The 16,902-nt window shown below is 36.8% G+C and overlaps 3 protein-coding genes across 3 annotated transcripts; all 3 read right to left on the bottom strand.

The window, feature by feature from the left end:
• Positions 1–1,624: 1,624 nt before the first annotated feature.
• LOC114530208 (TNF receptor-associated factor 5-like) lies at positions 1,625–4,862 on the bottom strand. Its single transcript, XM_028551787.1, has 6 exons — positions 4,634–4,862; positions 3,655–3,706; positions 3,179–3,277; positions 2,816–2,980; positions 2,590–2,745; positions 1,625–2,125 (listed from the first exon to the last, which is right to left on the bottom strand). The coding sequence occupies exons 1-6, from the start codon at positions 4,777–4,779 to the stop codon at positions 1,625–1,627; spliced, it is 1,119 nt and encodes a 372-aa protein (XP_028407588.1). The 5' UTR covers positions 4,780–4,862.
• Positions 4,863–12,788: 7,926 nt separating this feature from the next.
• On the bottom strand, positions 12,789–13,895 carry LOC114530341 (ankyrin repeat domain-containing protein 50-like). Its single transcript, XM_028551953.1, has 2 exons — positions 13,042–13,895; positions 12,789–12,892 (listed from the first exon to the last, which is right to left on the bottom strand). Exons 1-2 carry the CDS (start codon positions 13,703–13,705, stop codon positions 12,864–12,866), a joined length of 693 nt encoding a protein of 230 aa, XP_028407754.1. The 5' UTR covers positions 13,706–13,895; the 3' UTR covers positions 12,789–12,863.
• Positions 13,896–14,143: 248 nt separating this feature from the next.
• Positions 14,144–16,166, bottom strand: LOC114530306. The gene is made up of 3 exons (XM_028551915.1): positions 15,596–16,166; positions 15,433–15,491; positions 14,144–14,712 (listed from the first exon to the last, which is right to left on the bottom strand). Exons 1-3 carry the CDS (start codon positions 16,161–16,163, stop codon positions 14,347–14,349), a joined length of 993 nt encoding a protein of 330 aa, XP_028407716.1. The 5' UTR covers positions 16,164–16,166; the 3' UTR covers positions 14,144–14,346.
• Between the last annotated feature and the right edge of the window lie 736 nt (positions 16,167–16,902).

The following is a 16,902-nucleotide window of genomic DNA, read 5'->3' on the forward strand; positions in this document are numbered from 1 at the left end:
TTCACCTTTTTAAGGAATTGTTTGAGGAATTTTATTTTTTAATGAATTTCTAAGGAATTCTGAATTTTATCGAAATTATTTACTTTCGTTACAAAAGTCATAAAACTGAACAAAACATGGCAAAAATTAAAAATTGTTACTCCATTCTTACAATGTTTTTTTAACTCTTCTCAACTTCTGTGATCAGTTCGTGAACTTGATTTATATATTGTTTATAACAACGATAATAATAAAACAGCTTTTTACACTAACTAATATAAAACCAAAACAATTTTCCCGCCTTTTTAGTAAACTACACCACTGAACTACACTAGGTCCCAGTCTTCATATCTGGGAACCCGGAGATTTAAGGAAATTTTACTCAATCTGAGGAATTTTTGTCCTTAGTCTAAGGATTTCTAAACAATAGGATGTGAGAGCCCTGATTATATGTTTGCAGGGGCAGCCGCCAGCCGGGCAGCCCACACTTGTCACTTGCCCACACTGAGAGGCCAGCACAAAATGTTGAAAGTTGTCCCGGATTTTGTCCCTGCAAGCAGCAGTCATTTGGCCTCTTATACGTTCCTTAGTATACGCAGCAAAACGGGAACTGAGAGGCCAAGAAGAAAACGTTTTATTTTAGCTAAAGGTGGGACTTTTTGTTCCCACTTTCTGTATTGAAGTTAGTTTACGATCTACGACGCGGTTAGCTGACCTTTTTCGACGTCGCTAGTCAATTATTTTGCTTGAAATAAGCTATGGGAGATTAATTATGCTGCCAGGACTTCGAAATATTCATATAAACGTTGCAATGTCATTCGCTGTCAAATGTCAATGCTATCGACCATCGAGTAAACTCGAGTCTGTACGTACATTATGATTATAATAAGCTTCAATCCGGCAATTTCAATGATTCATTCTTGCTTCCTTTATAACGGTGCGTGTTGTAAATTGCAAACATTTACTTTGTTACAGTAATTCTTAATAAAAGACAACATTAAATGGGCGGTTATGATGTTTATTTTATATTTTGATACAGGTAATTGGAACCATATTGTAGTTCTTATATAGTTATAGGTTAATTTGTAACAATTGTCTGAATTAAACCAACTAGAGAAAAAGGTTAGGTTGTGTAACGTTGTTGGTGATGTTCAAAATCAAAGTTATATTTTGATTTTGAAGTTAGCCTTCGATCTTTTAAAGCAGAGTACCATTGTAGCTGTTTGGCACTGCTACTTTAAACGCAAGTCGAACGGGAATTTCTTTAATATTTATTGATAATATATTCTATAGAAAAGATTAAGTTTAACTATATAAGTAAAAGGTGTAAAGATACATGCATTCCAATCATTTTCTTAGTTCATACGATGAATCAAACTAAACTTAAACATAAACACTAATCAAACTACAAACATACATGCAAACAGATAAATTTCAGTACCTGAAGGGTGGATCCCCGTAGAACTTTGTCTACTACAACTATTTCCAAATCAACTGTTCGTTCTGTCTCGCACTTCTCCTGACGCTTAACTGATTAGCAGTCACTCACCGAGTAGTATCTTTTATAAACTTATTAACTAGATATATTACATCAAAATTAATTTGATTATAATGATGGAATGTTGTTGGCTATTCAAACCAGTAGCTATGGATCTTGCTGAGCCCGAGGTCTTCTTTGGGCCTCCAAATCGGTAATTTTTACTGAATTAAGAGCAACAGATTCATCAATTTGATCCGTTCGGTTTCGCACTCTTTCAAGTTGTGAATCTTTCTCTCTCAATTCTCGCTCCAAACTTTGAACTCGTTCCCGTAAACTATTGATGTCAGTGGTAAGGTTTTGATCTTTCGCCAACAGTTTACGGATTTCTTCACCCATTCTCGCATTGCCTCCTGCATTGGATTCCAAACCTTCAATCTGTCTCTCCAACCCAGTTAATTTCCCGACCAACATGACGAATTTTTCGGCTAAGCCTGAGCGAACTTCGGTAATATCATCGCGCATCTTTTTGATGATTTCGGCGAACTCTGGTCGTGGGATATAGCTCCCCAATTGAGGTACCCAGTTAAGAGAAAACTGAAGCAACAGACGGACATGATCAATCAAACCATCATTCATATGTTGGCGTAGTTCCCTTCGTTTTAAAGTCTACAAATCATATATTAAATTAGGTCAATACTTTTTGATCCTCTGTTATTATACTGGATAGAACCTACACTAACTGTATTTATACTTGACGGCTGTTTGAATCGAAGTAACCTTTTGATCCAGTGTTATTACAGGAAGAAACCCAGACTATAATTTCATTTAGAGGTCTAAATGGTCTTGCTCTTGCCACCGGCATTGCACCGGTATCGCAAAAGCGTAGGTTCGATTCCTGCCGGAGGACCTATAATTGACTCCTTTTCCCATCAACTGTTCCTGGCTTGAATTTAAAGTGTGTATAATTCCACTCGATATTAAGACCCTAAACCTCTAGAATTTACCTGCATCGAGTGAAGTGCCAAAAACCATAATATAATTTCATTTATACTATTTTTACCTCTGTTGGCTCAAATTTCACATGCATGCACTATTCATTGTCCTACGAATATCCTACAGCAAATTCTTACATTGTCGTGATTACAACCGACGGCCTGGAATTCGCATTCCCCAGGAATCTCTTCACACACAACTTGCTCGTGTCTTTCGAGGTCTCTTCTCAAAACGTTTTGCTCACAGAACTTGCAAGTCACAGGTGCACCTTCACAGCTTGTACCAACATGATCCTAAACGAATCACTTGCTTATTTCACGTAGAGAGAAACTAGTTCCGTGCAAACGAAACGTTCAATTTTACCTTAAGAGAAGCAAATGATATGTCTTTGTGGCAATATTTACACTTCACACTGCGATAGTCACATTCGCTTTTCAAATGTTCACCCAAATGAGAGCGTTTGAACTTCATCTTGCATTTAGAATGAACACAGTTTATCTGAGTATGATCACACACCTGGGAATGAGCCTGTATCAAAAAAAAATTATCGCATCATAAACTGTTAACTTTAAAACCTGCCAAAAGATGGTGTTGAAGAAATATTTTCCCTTTTTTGCAATTGCATGAATTTCTTTAATGTTGATCATCTAATTCCATCCCCTCATGCTCTTCTATCATGTTCCGCCATTTGCTCATTGTTCCCCTATCATATCTTCACAAGCTTACCTCTAAATCATCATATGTGCCGTACCAAAGACAGCCTTCGTTGGAACAATGTAATGACAATGCTCGTAGTTCACGTCTAGTGAACGTATCAGGAAATACCTGAGATAAAATCAAAAAACTATGAAACTTTCTATGACCTTGAAACATTATACACTTATGTATGCTCCCGAGGGAAATAGTGAATTTTGTTTTCCCAAGAGTCTGAATGTTTCCCGAGACGAAAAACATACATGTTACACAACAATTTCATTACAGAAAACACTTTGTTATGACAATATGCGGGCAACAATTTTTCACTTGTTTCCCTGGCGGGAAACATTGCATTTATTTAAAGTCATGTGACTACAAATGAACCAATCACATTTAAAATACACAGCACCTATATAACGAAACGAGTTATTATTGGTTGGTAACAGGCGCTTACGTACTAGTTAGGGTACAAAAACCTTTTTGTGGTGATCGAAAAAATACCCTACCTGTTCCTTTTTTAGTTCTGAACCATCATCAGGACATCTTGGGTCTGAACTCCTGGATAGTAATATAATTTTCATTATTTTCATTAGTAGTTGACAGATAAATTGCGCAATCACGCAAAATTCAGTTATCTGCTAGCAGATAACTGAGTTATCTGCAAGTGAGCCTGCGGTGGTTAACAAGCGGTATTCATTTGAATGTATTTATGTATTAATAATTGATGTATTTTTGGATGTTGCTATTAAATAAGGTTTTTCATTCGTTAATACTATGTTTACTACTCTTCAAATGTATAATAAAACAATTATTGAATTCGGTTTTTGTAACATGCAGAGTTATCAAGATCTCGGTAAGCGTTATCAGCCTCGCCTTACGCTACCTCGACCTTGATAACTCTGCATATCACAAAAACCTCATCCAATAATTGTTTATTACATTGGCCCGGATCGAGAAAAGCTCCGAAATTTACCAGAAAAATACTAGTCTTCGAATACTGAAAATCTTACATAATATCTGGTAAAAGAGACAAAAGACTTTATGCCAAGTGAAGAGAATTAGTATAATTACCATCATTCATCCAAGAGAGATAATTGGGGGGGGGGTGGCAATATTTATATATTCGTGTCCTGCATTATTTAGATTTACTGAATGTGAACAAGAATATATATAAATATCTGCCCCCCCCAATTATCATTCTTGTGCCCCCCCCTGATTCACTAACACTGCAGGGTGTATCAAAAATTTTAAACACTTCGTAAATGTCTTCTAGGTAGTCTGAATGATTCGAACACATCCTGCACAAACGATTTGCCGGAAAACGGTCTTTTTTTCAAGTAAAAAGTTTTTAAATTCTATTTAGGAACGGCTCACGCACAAAAATGGATTACAGGAAATGCAGTTTGACCTAATAATTTGGTAAGCTTAAAATATGGAATATGCTTTGCTAGGACATAAAGTCATAAGAAATAAAGAATAACATACTCTAGCATTGTGTCAACACACGAGGAACACATCAAGTGACCACAATGAGTTTGCATTGGAGCGGAGAGTAGTAAATTACAGCTCGTACAAATAAATTTTCGACCAATCGTCTTTCGATCTTCATCTGTAATTTTTGTTCCTGGCATTTTGGAAATGATTCAGCTGGAAAACGAAAGATTTTTTTAAATTCTTTGACGTAATGAACATCAGGTGTTTTATACACTTCCATCCTATCATAAATTTTGCGGTTGTGCTTAAAATCTTGAACTGAACCGAAACTGAACTGAACTGAAATGAAACAAAAAACAGTCATAAATTTTGTGGCCTAGTGGCAGGCCTTGTAAGCGCGCGATGTATAAATATATGCAGGGGCAGCCACGTCACATTTTAAGGATATATCGTTAAATCTAAACGATATATCCGAGTAATGTGATATACTGAATAAAGATATATAAATATACTCACTTTTATAAAGCTTGTCTTCGAAAAGATATACAAGTATAATCACTTTCGCAGCCTAGTCCCAGGCCTTGTAAGCGCGCGATGTATAATTATATGTAGGGGCCGCAACCCACGCTGAGAGTTCGCTGAGAGGCCTAGCACAAAATGTTGAAAATTGTCCCGGATTTTGTCCCTGCAAGCAGCTTAGTCATTTGGCCTCTAATACGTTCCTTAGTATACGCGGCGAGACGGGAACTAGACCATAATTTTATCGTGTCTCAAACAGTGAAACAGTGAACTGGTCTCAAATCACTGTGTCTCAAACTCTCAATGCATTATTTGTTGAAGCTCTTGCTACGAACAGATTACGAAACATTGTAACACCGCATGTACCATGTCGCTGGCAAACAAGCGTTTTGCTGGTGATCCTTTTCATTTCAAACACTTTCCTTCATTTGAAAATGCAGATGAATTATCAAACGTTTTTTTGCTGAGTAGAACTTTATAGCCATCATAAGGACAGTACAAAAGCCATCACAACTTTAGATAAAATAATAGAATTATTCCCATGTAATTACTCAAAATACCTCAGTAAAAATGTAAAATTACTCAAAATTTTCAAGTGGTACTTGAGGTATTTACTTTACATTGTGAGGAGCTGGCTTCTTATTGGTAGTAATATTTGTAGTCAGACAGATCAGCCGAATGTTCTTTTATAAAACCTTGTCAAAAACAGACAGTCTTTCAATGTAGCTATGTAAAATGTAAATATCTATTTTTTCTAAACGTAGCAAATTTTCGAACATTTTTTTTATGAAATTAAATTAATCTAAAATTATGAATCATTGTCAGACCATGGGCATGGTCAGACATAAGACATATCAAAAGTTCAAACGGTGCTTAACGGGAGTCTTTAATAAACTTCTTCAACTCGTTTTCAACTCCTGACATCTGGACGAATATATTTTATTAGCCGTAAACCTACGAGTAATGTGATATACTGAATAAAGATATATAAATATACTCACTTTTATAAAGCTTGTCTTCGAAAAGATATACAAGTATAATCACTTTCGCAGCCTAGTCCCAGGCCTTGTAAGCGCGTGATGTATAATTATATGCAGGGGCCGCAACCCACGCTGAGAGAAATTTCAAACGGTGCGTAACGGGTGTATTTAATAAATTATAGAGTCTTCAACTCCTGACATCTGGACGAATATATTTTATTAGCCGCAAACCTACGAGTAATGAGATATACTGAATAAAGATATATAAATATACTCACTTTAATAAAGCTTGTTTTCGAAAAGATATACAAATTTTCTCACTTTTGCAAGCCTAGTCCCAGCCCCCAGGCCTTGTAAGCGCGCGATGTATAATTATATGCAGGGGCCGCAACCACTGAGCTATATAATAATTCTTATATAGCTCAGTGGCCGCAACCCACGCTGAGAGTGAGAGTTCGCTGAGAGGCCTAGCACAAAATGTTGAAAATTGTCCCGGATTTTGTCCCTGCAAGCAGTTTAGTCATTTTGCCTCCTATACGTTCCTTAGTACACTTGGCGAGACGGGAACTGAGAGGCCAAGAAGAAAACGTTTTATTTTAGCTAAAGTGGGGACTTTTTGTTCCCACTTGAGGTCAGTTTACGATCTACGAGGTTTATAGCTGATCTTATTCGACGTCGCTAGTCAAATATTTTGCTTGAAATAAGCTACGGGAAATAATTATGCTGCCAGGACGAAATCGAAATATTCATATAAACGTTGCAATGTCATTCGCTGTCAATGCTATCGACCATCGAGTTAACTCGAGTCCGTACCTACATGTTTATGATTCTAATAAGCTTCAATCCGGCAATTTCAATTATTCATTCTTGCTTCCTTTATAACGGTTATTGTTGTAAATTGGAAACATTTACTTTGTGACAGCAATTCTTAATAAAAGACAACATTAAATGGGCGGTTATGATGTTTATTTTACATTTTGATATAGGTAATTGGAACCATATCGTTCTTATATAGTTATAGGTTAATTTGTAACAATTGTCTGAATTAAACCAACTAGAGGAAAAGGTTAGGACGTTATGTTTTTGTGGGTATAGGGGAACATCATGAGTAATTTGTTGAAAAGTTTATTGTGAGTTAAGGGGCGTAAAAATAAGAATAACCAGATGGGGTAGTTGGGAATTTGTTGGACAACCGCCAACCATGTGGTGTGTTTGAAATAAATTTTTTTTGTAAAAAAAGGTTTTGTTTGTGTGTGATGGAGTTCTTCAAGAAACTATGTAGTTACGTGTGTAGTAATAGGTTGTGTATTGTTGTTGGTAATGTTTAAAATCAAACTTCACCAACAACAATAAGGCAACTTTTACTACACACGTAACTGCATAGTTTCTTGAAGAACTCCATCACACACAAACAAAACCTTTTTTTACAAAAAAGCTACAACTACCCCATCTGGTATTTTTTTTTTTTACGCCCCTTAGTTCACAATAAATTTTTCAACAAATTACTCATGATGTTCCCCTATGCCCACAAAAACATAACGTCCTAACCTTTTTCTCTAGTTGGTTTAATTCAGACAGTTGTTACAAATTAACCTATAACTATGATAAGAACTACAATATGGTTCCAATTACCTATATCAAAATATAAATTTTACATTAGGATTTAGAGAACATTTGTGCTAGGCCTCTCACGCGTGTTTCATCCGGTGACGTCACGGATTTTTAAAACCCGCGCAATGAGGCCTAGGAACTAGCTGTCACTTTTGGAGTTGGGGAAAACCCTAGGCACGAGGTTGGACACTAGACCATAATTCTATCGTGTCTCAAACAGTGAACCAGTGAACTGGTCTCAAATCACTGTGTCTGAAACTGTCAATACGTCATTTACTGCAGCTCTTGCTACGAACAGATTACGAAACATTGAACACCGCATGTGCCATGTCGCTGGCAAACAAACGTTTTGCTGGTGACCGAGCTCAAAAGGATCTTAACATAATTCAAAATTCTGCAATAAATCGAAGTACGTTTTCATTCCCAAAGACAAAGTAAGCTATAAAAAATTAGTTTTAAAAAGAATACGTGGTAATAGCAATCTCGCCCCCCATGGCCACTTGGGAAGTGGTACGCAGCGAGACAAGTTAGACAACGTGGCCCTTGCAGCGGTGTAGGAAGCACGATAATTGAGGGCAGCATATATTCATATCTTCACGTTAACAGACTGTAAAGACAATCGATTTGAATACATGAATATGTGTTCCCCCCCCCCGGATTACCGTGTCTCCTACGCTGCTGGGCCCTTCGCCTTAGGTTGCATGAGGATGCATTAACCCAGACAAAACGAGAAGATATAAATTATTTGATTGACAATGGATCCTATTTATGACTTTATTGTCAATGACAATGGAATATTTTACCGCCATATTTGACTACATTGCAACACAAGCCATGATGGCTTTACGAAAGGATTAAAAAAAGCTGGCCGTTTCAACAAAATTATATAAAACATTATAAAAAAAAATTTACATGGCACATGGGTCATGGAAAGACCCATTCTTTTCGACAAATAGAATACAAAATCAAATCATTGCCATAATCATCTTAATTCGTTTACCAAAGTTACCTGACTTCGCTTTTTTTCCGGCGCTAGGGTTTTGCGAAAATTTGAATTGGGAAATGGGATTGGTACCCCTCTTCAGGGACCCTCTTTACCGTGTCTGATACACACACAGTCAACCTCTAGTCATGATCATTGATCAATAGATAATTGATAATTAATCATTTTTCACAGATTAATCTTCAGTGGATACCAAGCAGTACTTGCTTAGTTTGTTTTATCTATATGCAGTATAATTTTTAGTATCTTAATGTATTCGTCTTGCAGTATTTTATCTATTTCTCTTAAATCTTGTATAATGATAATTATTTGGGAATAAATTCAGATCAATGTTTCAGATCAATTCAGAAAAATATTTTCGTTTGTGTTTTTAAACAATCCGTTCCAGGAATGACGAGAAAACAGCCTCTAATTGCAAGATTCAGTGTGGATCAGTTTTACTTTTAGTTCTTGTTCTAAGCGCTTGGTCACTTGATTGTCAAAAATGACCAGATATAAACTGTGAAGTCAATGACTATCGTAAAATACAGTAGAAAGCCTGTAAGACAATTTTGTAAGACAATTATTATAATACATGAAACTAATAGAAAACACTCGCTGTAAAATGTTCGGTATTAAAAAATGATAAGATTTTTTAATAATTAATATATTGATAATTAATTGATAATTAACAAGATTTGTGTTCAACTCTTTTCGCCGTCTTTGCCTCAGACAGAGTTATCTCTAAACAGTCAGAATTTCTAAGTATTCGTATTCCTTGTCGATTTTTAAAGCTTTCTTAAGCAAAAATCTGAACGGCCAACGATACAAAACATCACCTTTTGGTGAGATATCAGTCCAACCCATTCTTTCAGCAATAAACCCACCACTGAATTTGTTGGACAAGAAACGACTGGGTTCTTTTGTGAACTTCTCTTGTAGTAGTAACATTGTTTCAAAACAGGCACAATTATGGGCACAAGAGCGAGACTGGATTGTTTCTTTCCAGAGTTTCTTCAAAGCGGATATCGAAATGGTTTGACGCGAACTGAAATAAAATGTTTTTACTAAATGAAATCGTAACTCTGCCATGTGATCTGCAATATCAAAAAACCTGCCAGCAAAATGATTTGAAATTTTTTTTGGAATGTGTAGATCAGGAAAACTTGTTGAGAAATCACGATCAGCTTCAAATGTTATTTGGAGACAACGTGTGGCACATAAATTGACTTCAATAATGTCTTTTATGACTGTTTTATGAGGAAGCAATTCGTTGATACCTGGACATCTGAATAAACCTGTGTAGTTGAGCTCATTTCTCAAGTCGTTTGGCTGTATGTTGTAAAATAACTTGTTGTAAATCAAATGATACTCCGCCTCACGTTTGGGATATTTCAAAGGGGCTGTGAATGTTAAATTCTGCAGAGATTGTTCGTCTTCTGGCGACAGATGATGCTTTGTTGCGTGTTCTAGATAGACCAAGTACACTGGATGAATCCCGTCTTTATTTGTACAATTTAATGGTATCTGGGGTATTTTGTTGTGAATGATTTTCAATTTTCTCACTCCCTGACTTCCCGCAACGTGAAGTGGTGATAGGTCAATGAGCTCTCTGTTACATTGAAGGCTAGTTTGATTGATTTTTTCTAACAATTTTTCGAAAATATGCGTCGTGTCATTCTCATTCAAATAATAAAATGCTAGATAGATGCGGGTCGCCAAAACAAGAGGAGTAAAACCAGATTCTGTCTTCTTATAAATATCTACACCATTATCCATGAACCAGGAAAATACATCATAGTTCCCAGCCTGAATTGCTCGATGTATTGGTAAATATCCTTCCTTGTCGTAACATTCATTTAAAATATCGACACCTTTGGGATTAATGGCAATGAATCTTTGGAAAAGAGATCTCTCTTCATTTATGCCAAGACGAACATAAGCAGCGAGATGTAGCTCGGATTGTCTAAAAGGAATGCCACATTTCACATCCAAATTAATTATAAAAGTCATGAACACTTTCAGAGTTTCCTCGAGAATTTTTTCAATTTTTTTCCAATTAAAAACTGACGCCAAGGCTTTTACAAAGTGTTCACGAGCGCACTCAACATCAAGCCCTGATGTAAACCATTCATACAGACTGAAAGGTAGTCCGTGTTTTATTAAACCGTCCAGTAACTTCTTAGTTTTATTGTTGCAAATTTTAATCGAAGCATTCCGTATCAGATAATTTATTGTTTTATCGAACGAGGTACTCGCGATTGTTTTAAACATTCGATCACTTGTCATCCAACGCGAAAGAGGTTCATATTCATTTTCAGGTTTTTCTTTTAGTGCAAACTCCAAGGCAGTATCGCCTCTTTCATCTTCTATGCTACAATCAGCTCCTGCTTTAAGGAATATTTCCACGATCTTTGGCAAACCATGTACAGCAGCGTAATAAAGAGCAGTCCTTCCATGGTTGTCCTGTATATTTATCTCCGAAGCGAGTATTTTGGTCAGCAGATTTACCATTTCCAAACGTTTTTCATCAACAACATGGGTATGCTCTTCTTCCAGGGTTGGACAGTGGATAGCGAGAGGTCCGGATTTCTTTCTTTTGTTCGATTTATAAACCTTTGAAGCTGCAAAATGGAGCAGAGTTTTTCCATCTTCAAAGACACTTCTTAATCTCGTTCTTAATTCTCCACTGTTCCAGAGATATTTAAAAGTCTTCAGTGAATGACAAACAGCCACGTAACGCAATATTGTTTGAATGTGAGGAATGTTAGATATTTTGTTGCCGTACGTAGTATTGATAAAATTGATATCATCATAGATGGCAGCAACTGCTACTGGACTCCATCTTGGATTGTCCGTAGAAAATATCGCATGAGGTTGCTCTTTGGAGATCATCGGAATCACCACTTCCCAAAGTCCATGTGCGAAAAGAAAATCAATTACACGGTATCCACTGCAAATGGGTGAGGGAACATATAGCCCGGGTTTCAAATAGTATACACTGTTTCGATAATCACTCCAATTTCTGAAAGTTTCGCACTCCGCGTTAATATTGGCTCCTGCGTCAATAAGATGTCGAACCATTTCAATATTTTTTTTTGCAATAGCTCCCATCAAGGGTGTTCGTCCTGAGCCATGTTTACAGTTGACCGATGCATTACCATACTCGAGGATTAATTTTACCATCTCAGTGTTATTGTTAGCCACGGCGAGCCAAAGCGCCGTCTCTGATAAGCAAAGATCAAACTGAGTTACATTAGCATGGCAATCTTCTGTGCTCCAGGGTAAGCATGTGTCTCGTATTCCAGCGTTGAGAAACAGTCGCATAATTTCCGTGTAATTTCCTGCAGCGGCGTGATGAAGTGATATAGCATCAGGTTGAACTCCATGATTTAGGTAAAGTTCAACTATTTCAAAACGGCCCTCTTTTACAGCATAATGTAAAGGTTTCGATCCACAATATTCTGTTTTATTTATATCCGCACCACTTTCAATTAGGAGCTTTGCTATTTTGATGTCTCCATTTTTGGCTGCGATAGAATTCATACTCCTTCCTATTGATGGTGTATCGATGAAGACAAAGGACCCGCATACCCATTTGTCAGAAGTCATATAGTTAACATTTGCGCCTTTATCGATCAATACCTTTAAAAATTCATAGGAACCTAATTCTACGGCATACATTGCCGGGGTGGAGCCGTCATTATTCGATACGTCAACAGAAATATTCCATTTTTCTATCAGAGGATAAATCATTTCTGCGCCGTATCTGTTAATGATTGCAAGAACATGTAATATATTGCTTCCATCTGGACCTCTTACCTTCGAAACGTTTAAATAACTAAGTTTTTTCAAATTCTCAAAAGATCTCCTTTTGCCGGCATAAAAAATATGTGTCCATAATTCCAATAGTTTCGTTAAGGTAAGGTCAGTCTGTCTTTCCATGTAAGAATGACATAAAAAGTCGATTATGTATTGATGGCCATTTGATTTCTGAATCAAAATACCTTCGTTGCCGTCCGTTTGGTTAGTCAACCATTCTGCAAAGAATTGATGATGGAACTCAAGAGGTGCTTTGTGAATATCAGCCTTGAAATATTCAGAAAGGTCCCTGGCAACTTTTCGAGCATCATAATTTTTTTTCGAAAAATGTAAAATATCTTCAATCTCATCTAACGTTGGAGGTAAGTTAGCAGCAAGTAGGACCTCCAAAAGTGGCTGAAAATTATTGAGATGGGTATCATTGAACCGTAGTGTGAATGATCTCCGATAAACATCTCCTACACTCTCAGGAATGGACTGTGAGCTAATATTGTGAGGAAATCTTTGCCAATGCTCTAAAGTTTTGTTGAGAAATAGAAAATTACCTTTAGAAGACTGCAAAACAAGTTCAATCAAATCTTTGTTTGTCCAACGTGGTCTGGTTTTAGCGCTAAATTTTCGAATCTTTTGTTCTGCGTACATACGAAGGTCCTGCTCATTACGATTATCGTCTACAAATAATTCAAAATTTTGGAAACTTGGGAACTTGTTTTTTAAACCCAAGCCTTGTTTTCGGGAGGAAACTATTAGTTTCACCCAACTTGGCAAGCCGGAGGTAATAGAGGTCATTTCGTATAGAATCGTCTTTAAAATCGATCTATGACCATTATCCTTTTCCAAACACTCATCTAATGCGTCGATAAGAATATAAGAGTTAAATCTTCTTTCTGTGTCATCTAGTTTTTTAAGAGGCTTTATGATAGCGTCTTGAAAACATTCAAGTGGAACGTGTTTGCAATCGTCGTCATTGACGACAATTCCTTGTAATTTAGGTATTTTTCTAGCGATTGAACGAGCCAAGTTCTGCACAAATCGTCCTCCGTCACGTGTACGATCGTCGTTGAATTTACAAAAATGGTAACCAATTATATTGTTATGAATGACGGCACTGGAGGATGGTGAGTTAATCAACTGTCTCATGATAGTCGATTTACCCCAACCTGGGTCTGCCACAAGCAGAACACCGCGACTTTCTTTTGAGCTTGTCATGTTCTCTAACTCTCGAAAAATCCATTCTCGTCCAACAAAATCCGTATTGGAAATGGTTTGCAAAGAGACGGGTTTATTTCCCGAAAGGGTATATAATGCATACACAGATAGCAATATGAAAAGAGCTGGCACGCGAAACCAAAAGATTGATTTACAAAAATCTTTAATTTTCTCCTCAATTTTTTCCTCAATTTTCTCATCAGTTTTCTCATCAATTTTCTCATCAATTTTCTCATCAATTTTCTCATCAATTTTCTCCTCAATTTTTTCCTCAATTTTCTCATCAGTTTTCTCATCAGTTTTCGCATCAATTTTCTCATCAATTTTCTCATCAATTTTCTCATCAATTTTCTCATCAATTTTCTCATCAATTTTCTCATCAATTTTCTCATTAATTTTCTCATTAATTTTCTCATTAATTTTCTCATCAATTTTATCTTCAATTTTCTTGAAAATTATGTAGGAATCTTCACCAACAGGGCTTGTTCTCAACTCTTTAATTTCTCGAGTAGGGAGCGGTTTGTTGAGATGTTGATGAATTCTTATCAATGCATCCGAGATTTCATCCCAAAAGGTATTAAAATAATTGTCACTTACTTCAGTGTCGCTGTTTAAAACTTTGTTTCTATAAAACTCAATTCTCACCAGGTCAGCCTCCAGACTGATGTCGTCTGCCGGGGGATTCTCGTCCCATGATCCAGTAGAAGCAGGGGGTAGAGGCCACAAATATTACGTAATAAAATGACAAGCAGTGGGACATCATATTCACTTGATGATGATATTTCAACTGGAGGAAACAATACCTTCATTTGCGCAGGCGTGATCACTCCGCTTTCAAGCAGTGTTTCTAGTGTTCCGCGGTGGTCATTCAACGTTGTTGTTAAGGTGGCGGGAGGATGAATGGAGTCAAAATACTTTCGTTGTGTTTCCCTTCCTTGGACAGAAATCAAGCGGCTAAGTCTTGCTTCATTATCATTGGATTTGGGATGTTTTAATAACTCAAGAACCTGAATATATAAGCAAGAAGTCATGACATGATAGTCAGCATGATAGAAGTAGTGGGGCAGAGAGACGCGAATATGACTTAGGGGATCATTCAAACTTCAAACTTAAAGGATCGACCCCTTAATGCAAGTGCATGGAAAGTGTGTTAGATTTTGGACATGGCTTAGAAACACTCTGGAATTAGGTGTTCTGAAACGTTAAAGACAGCCATTTTAGTCTTAGTCACCTCTTTCAGCATACTTTTCAGTGCGATCTATCGAATATGTAGAATTGTTTTATCACTTGAACGATATCCAGATAAGAATAAACTCTACGAACCGACATTTATGTCTACTGGGACACACCCCTAGAACAGCAAAACTACATATTCTAAATTGTACCGAAAGAAGTTCCTTACTTCCGAGCAGTTTCAATGCTGTATACGGATTTTCAACGGTTATGGGATGAAACAGTGAAGCTGTACGTTAAACATGAAACTACCATGAGGACGATCGAAATACATTGGATTTCAACTTAACCCATGCACGTGTGTTTATGCATATACGCGTATAGAGAACGGAAACCTCACAAATGCAAAACTCTCATTACTTCCTCACTTTTCCTTTTTTATATATTCCATAAAAAGCCCTCGGTCAAAGAATTGCTTTCTTGAAGTGGAAAGAATTGGTTGAAGTGCACTTTAAGCAGCTGAAATCCCAGTTAGTCTAATGAGGTCGACTTACTTCACTTCTGACAGAAGTAAAGAGTTCCATGTTCAACTGATCAAAATACGAGTCAAAATCTGAAATATGAAGTTTAAACAATTTGAATATCTGTTTGGCCAACACAGTGGCCTTGCAATATAATATTCATGTAATTATTATAAGACGATAAAAAATACATTACCTTTATCTTTCCAACTGCGTAGCTCATTGCAAAATATTTCCTTATTTTCAGATGAAAGATTAATCTTCTTTAGTAAAGTCTCCATGTTCTGATAACAAGCACCAAACTTTGCTTCAGTCCACTCAGCAAAGTTGCAATGCGCCCATTCGTTTCTGTTTATCCTAACGTCCTTTGCATGAGGAGAAGCGGCAGTAAATGGTGCAGCTTCAGAAATCAACGACAAGGCTGCAGACGGATCCATCGTATGGTCAAAGCCAGTGAAGTTGCACATGTGGGGCAGAACAAACAACTTCGCCAAAGACAAAGGATCTTTAACTGCGTAATCATATGGAGAGGAGACATGATTGTTGTTGATATTTTTGTAGTTGAGCCTTAAAGTGGATGGGCTTAAAGTCTTCTTGTATCCAGAACAGAGTTGTTTGTCAATTTTAGTTGGGGGCTGACATAAAACGTTGTACCAACTGGGCATCTCAGTTGCAAGAACCTTTCTCAATGCAGGGGTGAGAACTTTGGTTAAACATAGTCCAAAAACAACCCATCTTCTTTCTTCGTCCGTTATCGGGGCCATTGTCAAACTATAGAAATAAACATATGCACTAGCTGCGGAAGTATAATACCTATTAGGAAGAAGGCGGGTGTGGGTCTCATATCAAACACGCTATTTGTGCTATCGTGTACTTTTTTAAGATCAGTACTTTTTCCACGAACAGGAAATAAGTTGTTTGTATCAAAATGTGTACTACATCAAAAATGAATCACCCAGCATCCCCCAATGCCCCTTGCGAGTCAGTAACTCTGAACCCCAATTACCCCGTATATATTATATTTGTTTATTATTATATTATTTAACTCTTAACTCTGAATCTACTGGAAGGTAAATTAGCTACTGTCTCCGAGTGAAAAAATACCTGTTAACGCTTCCAACATTGTTCATTACATCATTTTAAGTATTTCACAAGAGTGAAAGAAATGTTATAAACATACCTTGTCTTGTCTTGTCTTGTCGTCACGGTATGGCGGATATGAAAATAGATGTGTTATTGCACAGAATTTGCGAGTTGTTTCGTTGAACCAAGATGTTTCACGATTTAAAATATATACCACTGTCTACCAGATACCAGCAAATGCCAACTCTGAAGTTCATTACGGTTTTAAAAGATGAAATGAATATCACCACTCAAAGCTATAGCTATGTAACCCAATCGCAAACGCTTCAAAGGTCATACAATTTTCACACTGACACTGCATGTAAGCAAATTTCTTTCGATTTTTGAGATGCGCGTATTGAAATGCAAATTCGACAACGC

The sequence above is a fragment of the Dendronephthya gigantea genome, unplaced genomic scaffold, assembly GCF_004324835.1.
Source record: "Dendronephthya gigantea isolate DGI-Jeju-01 unplaced genomic scaffold, DenGig_1.0 000061F, whole genome shotgun sequence".
NCBI classification, from domain to species: Eukaryota; Metazoa; Cnidaria; class Anthozoa; order Malacalcyonacea; family Nephtheidae; genus Dendronephthya; species Dendronephthya gigantea.

Bases quoted from the DNA above. Each gene is read 5' to 3' on its own strand.
- LOC114530341 (XM_028551953.1), bottom strand. From the start codon at position 13,705: ATGACAAGCTCAAAAGAAAGTCGCGGTGTTCTGCTTGTGGCAGACCCA. The intron at 12,893-13,041 runs GTAATTTTCTAT...AATAATTTTCAG, and splicing joins TGTTTTGCAGTCTTCTAAAG to CCACTTTTGGAGGTCCTACT.
- LOC114530306 (XM_028551915.1), bottom strand. From the start codon at position 16,163: ATGGCCCCGATAACGGACGAAGAAAGAAGATGGGTTGTTTTTGGACTA. The intron at 15,492-15,595 runs GTAATGTATTTT...TTCATATTTCAG, and splicing joins ACGCAGTTGGAAAGATAAAG to ATTTTGACTCGTATTTTGAT. The intron at 14,713-15,432 runs GTAAGTCGACCT...TTATATATTCAG, and splicing joins TTACTTCTGTCAGAAGTGAA to GTTCTTGAGTTATTAAAACA.
- LOC114530208 (XM_028551787.1), bottom strand. From the start codon at position 4,779: ATGCCAGGAACAAAAATTACAGATGAAGATCGAAAGACGATTGGTCGA. The intron at 3,707-4,633 runs GTATGTTATTCT...ATTACTATCCAG, and splicing joins TGTGTTGACACAATGCTAGA to GAGTTCAGACCCAAGATGTC. The intron at 2,126-2,589 runs GTAAGAATTTGC...TATGATTTGTAG, and splicing joins TCGGTTGTAATCACGACAAT to ACTTTAAAACGAAGGGAACT.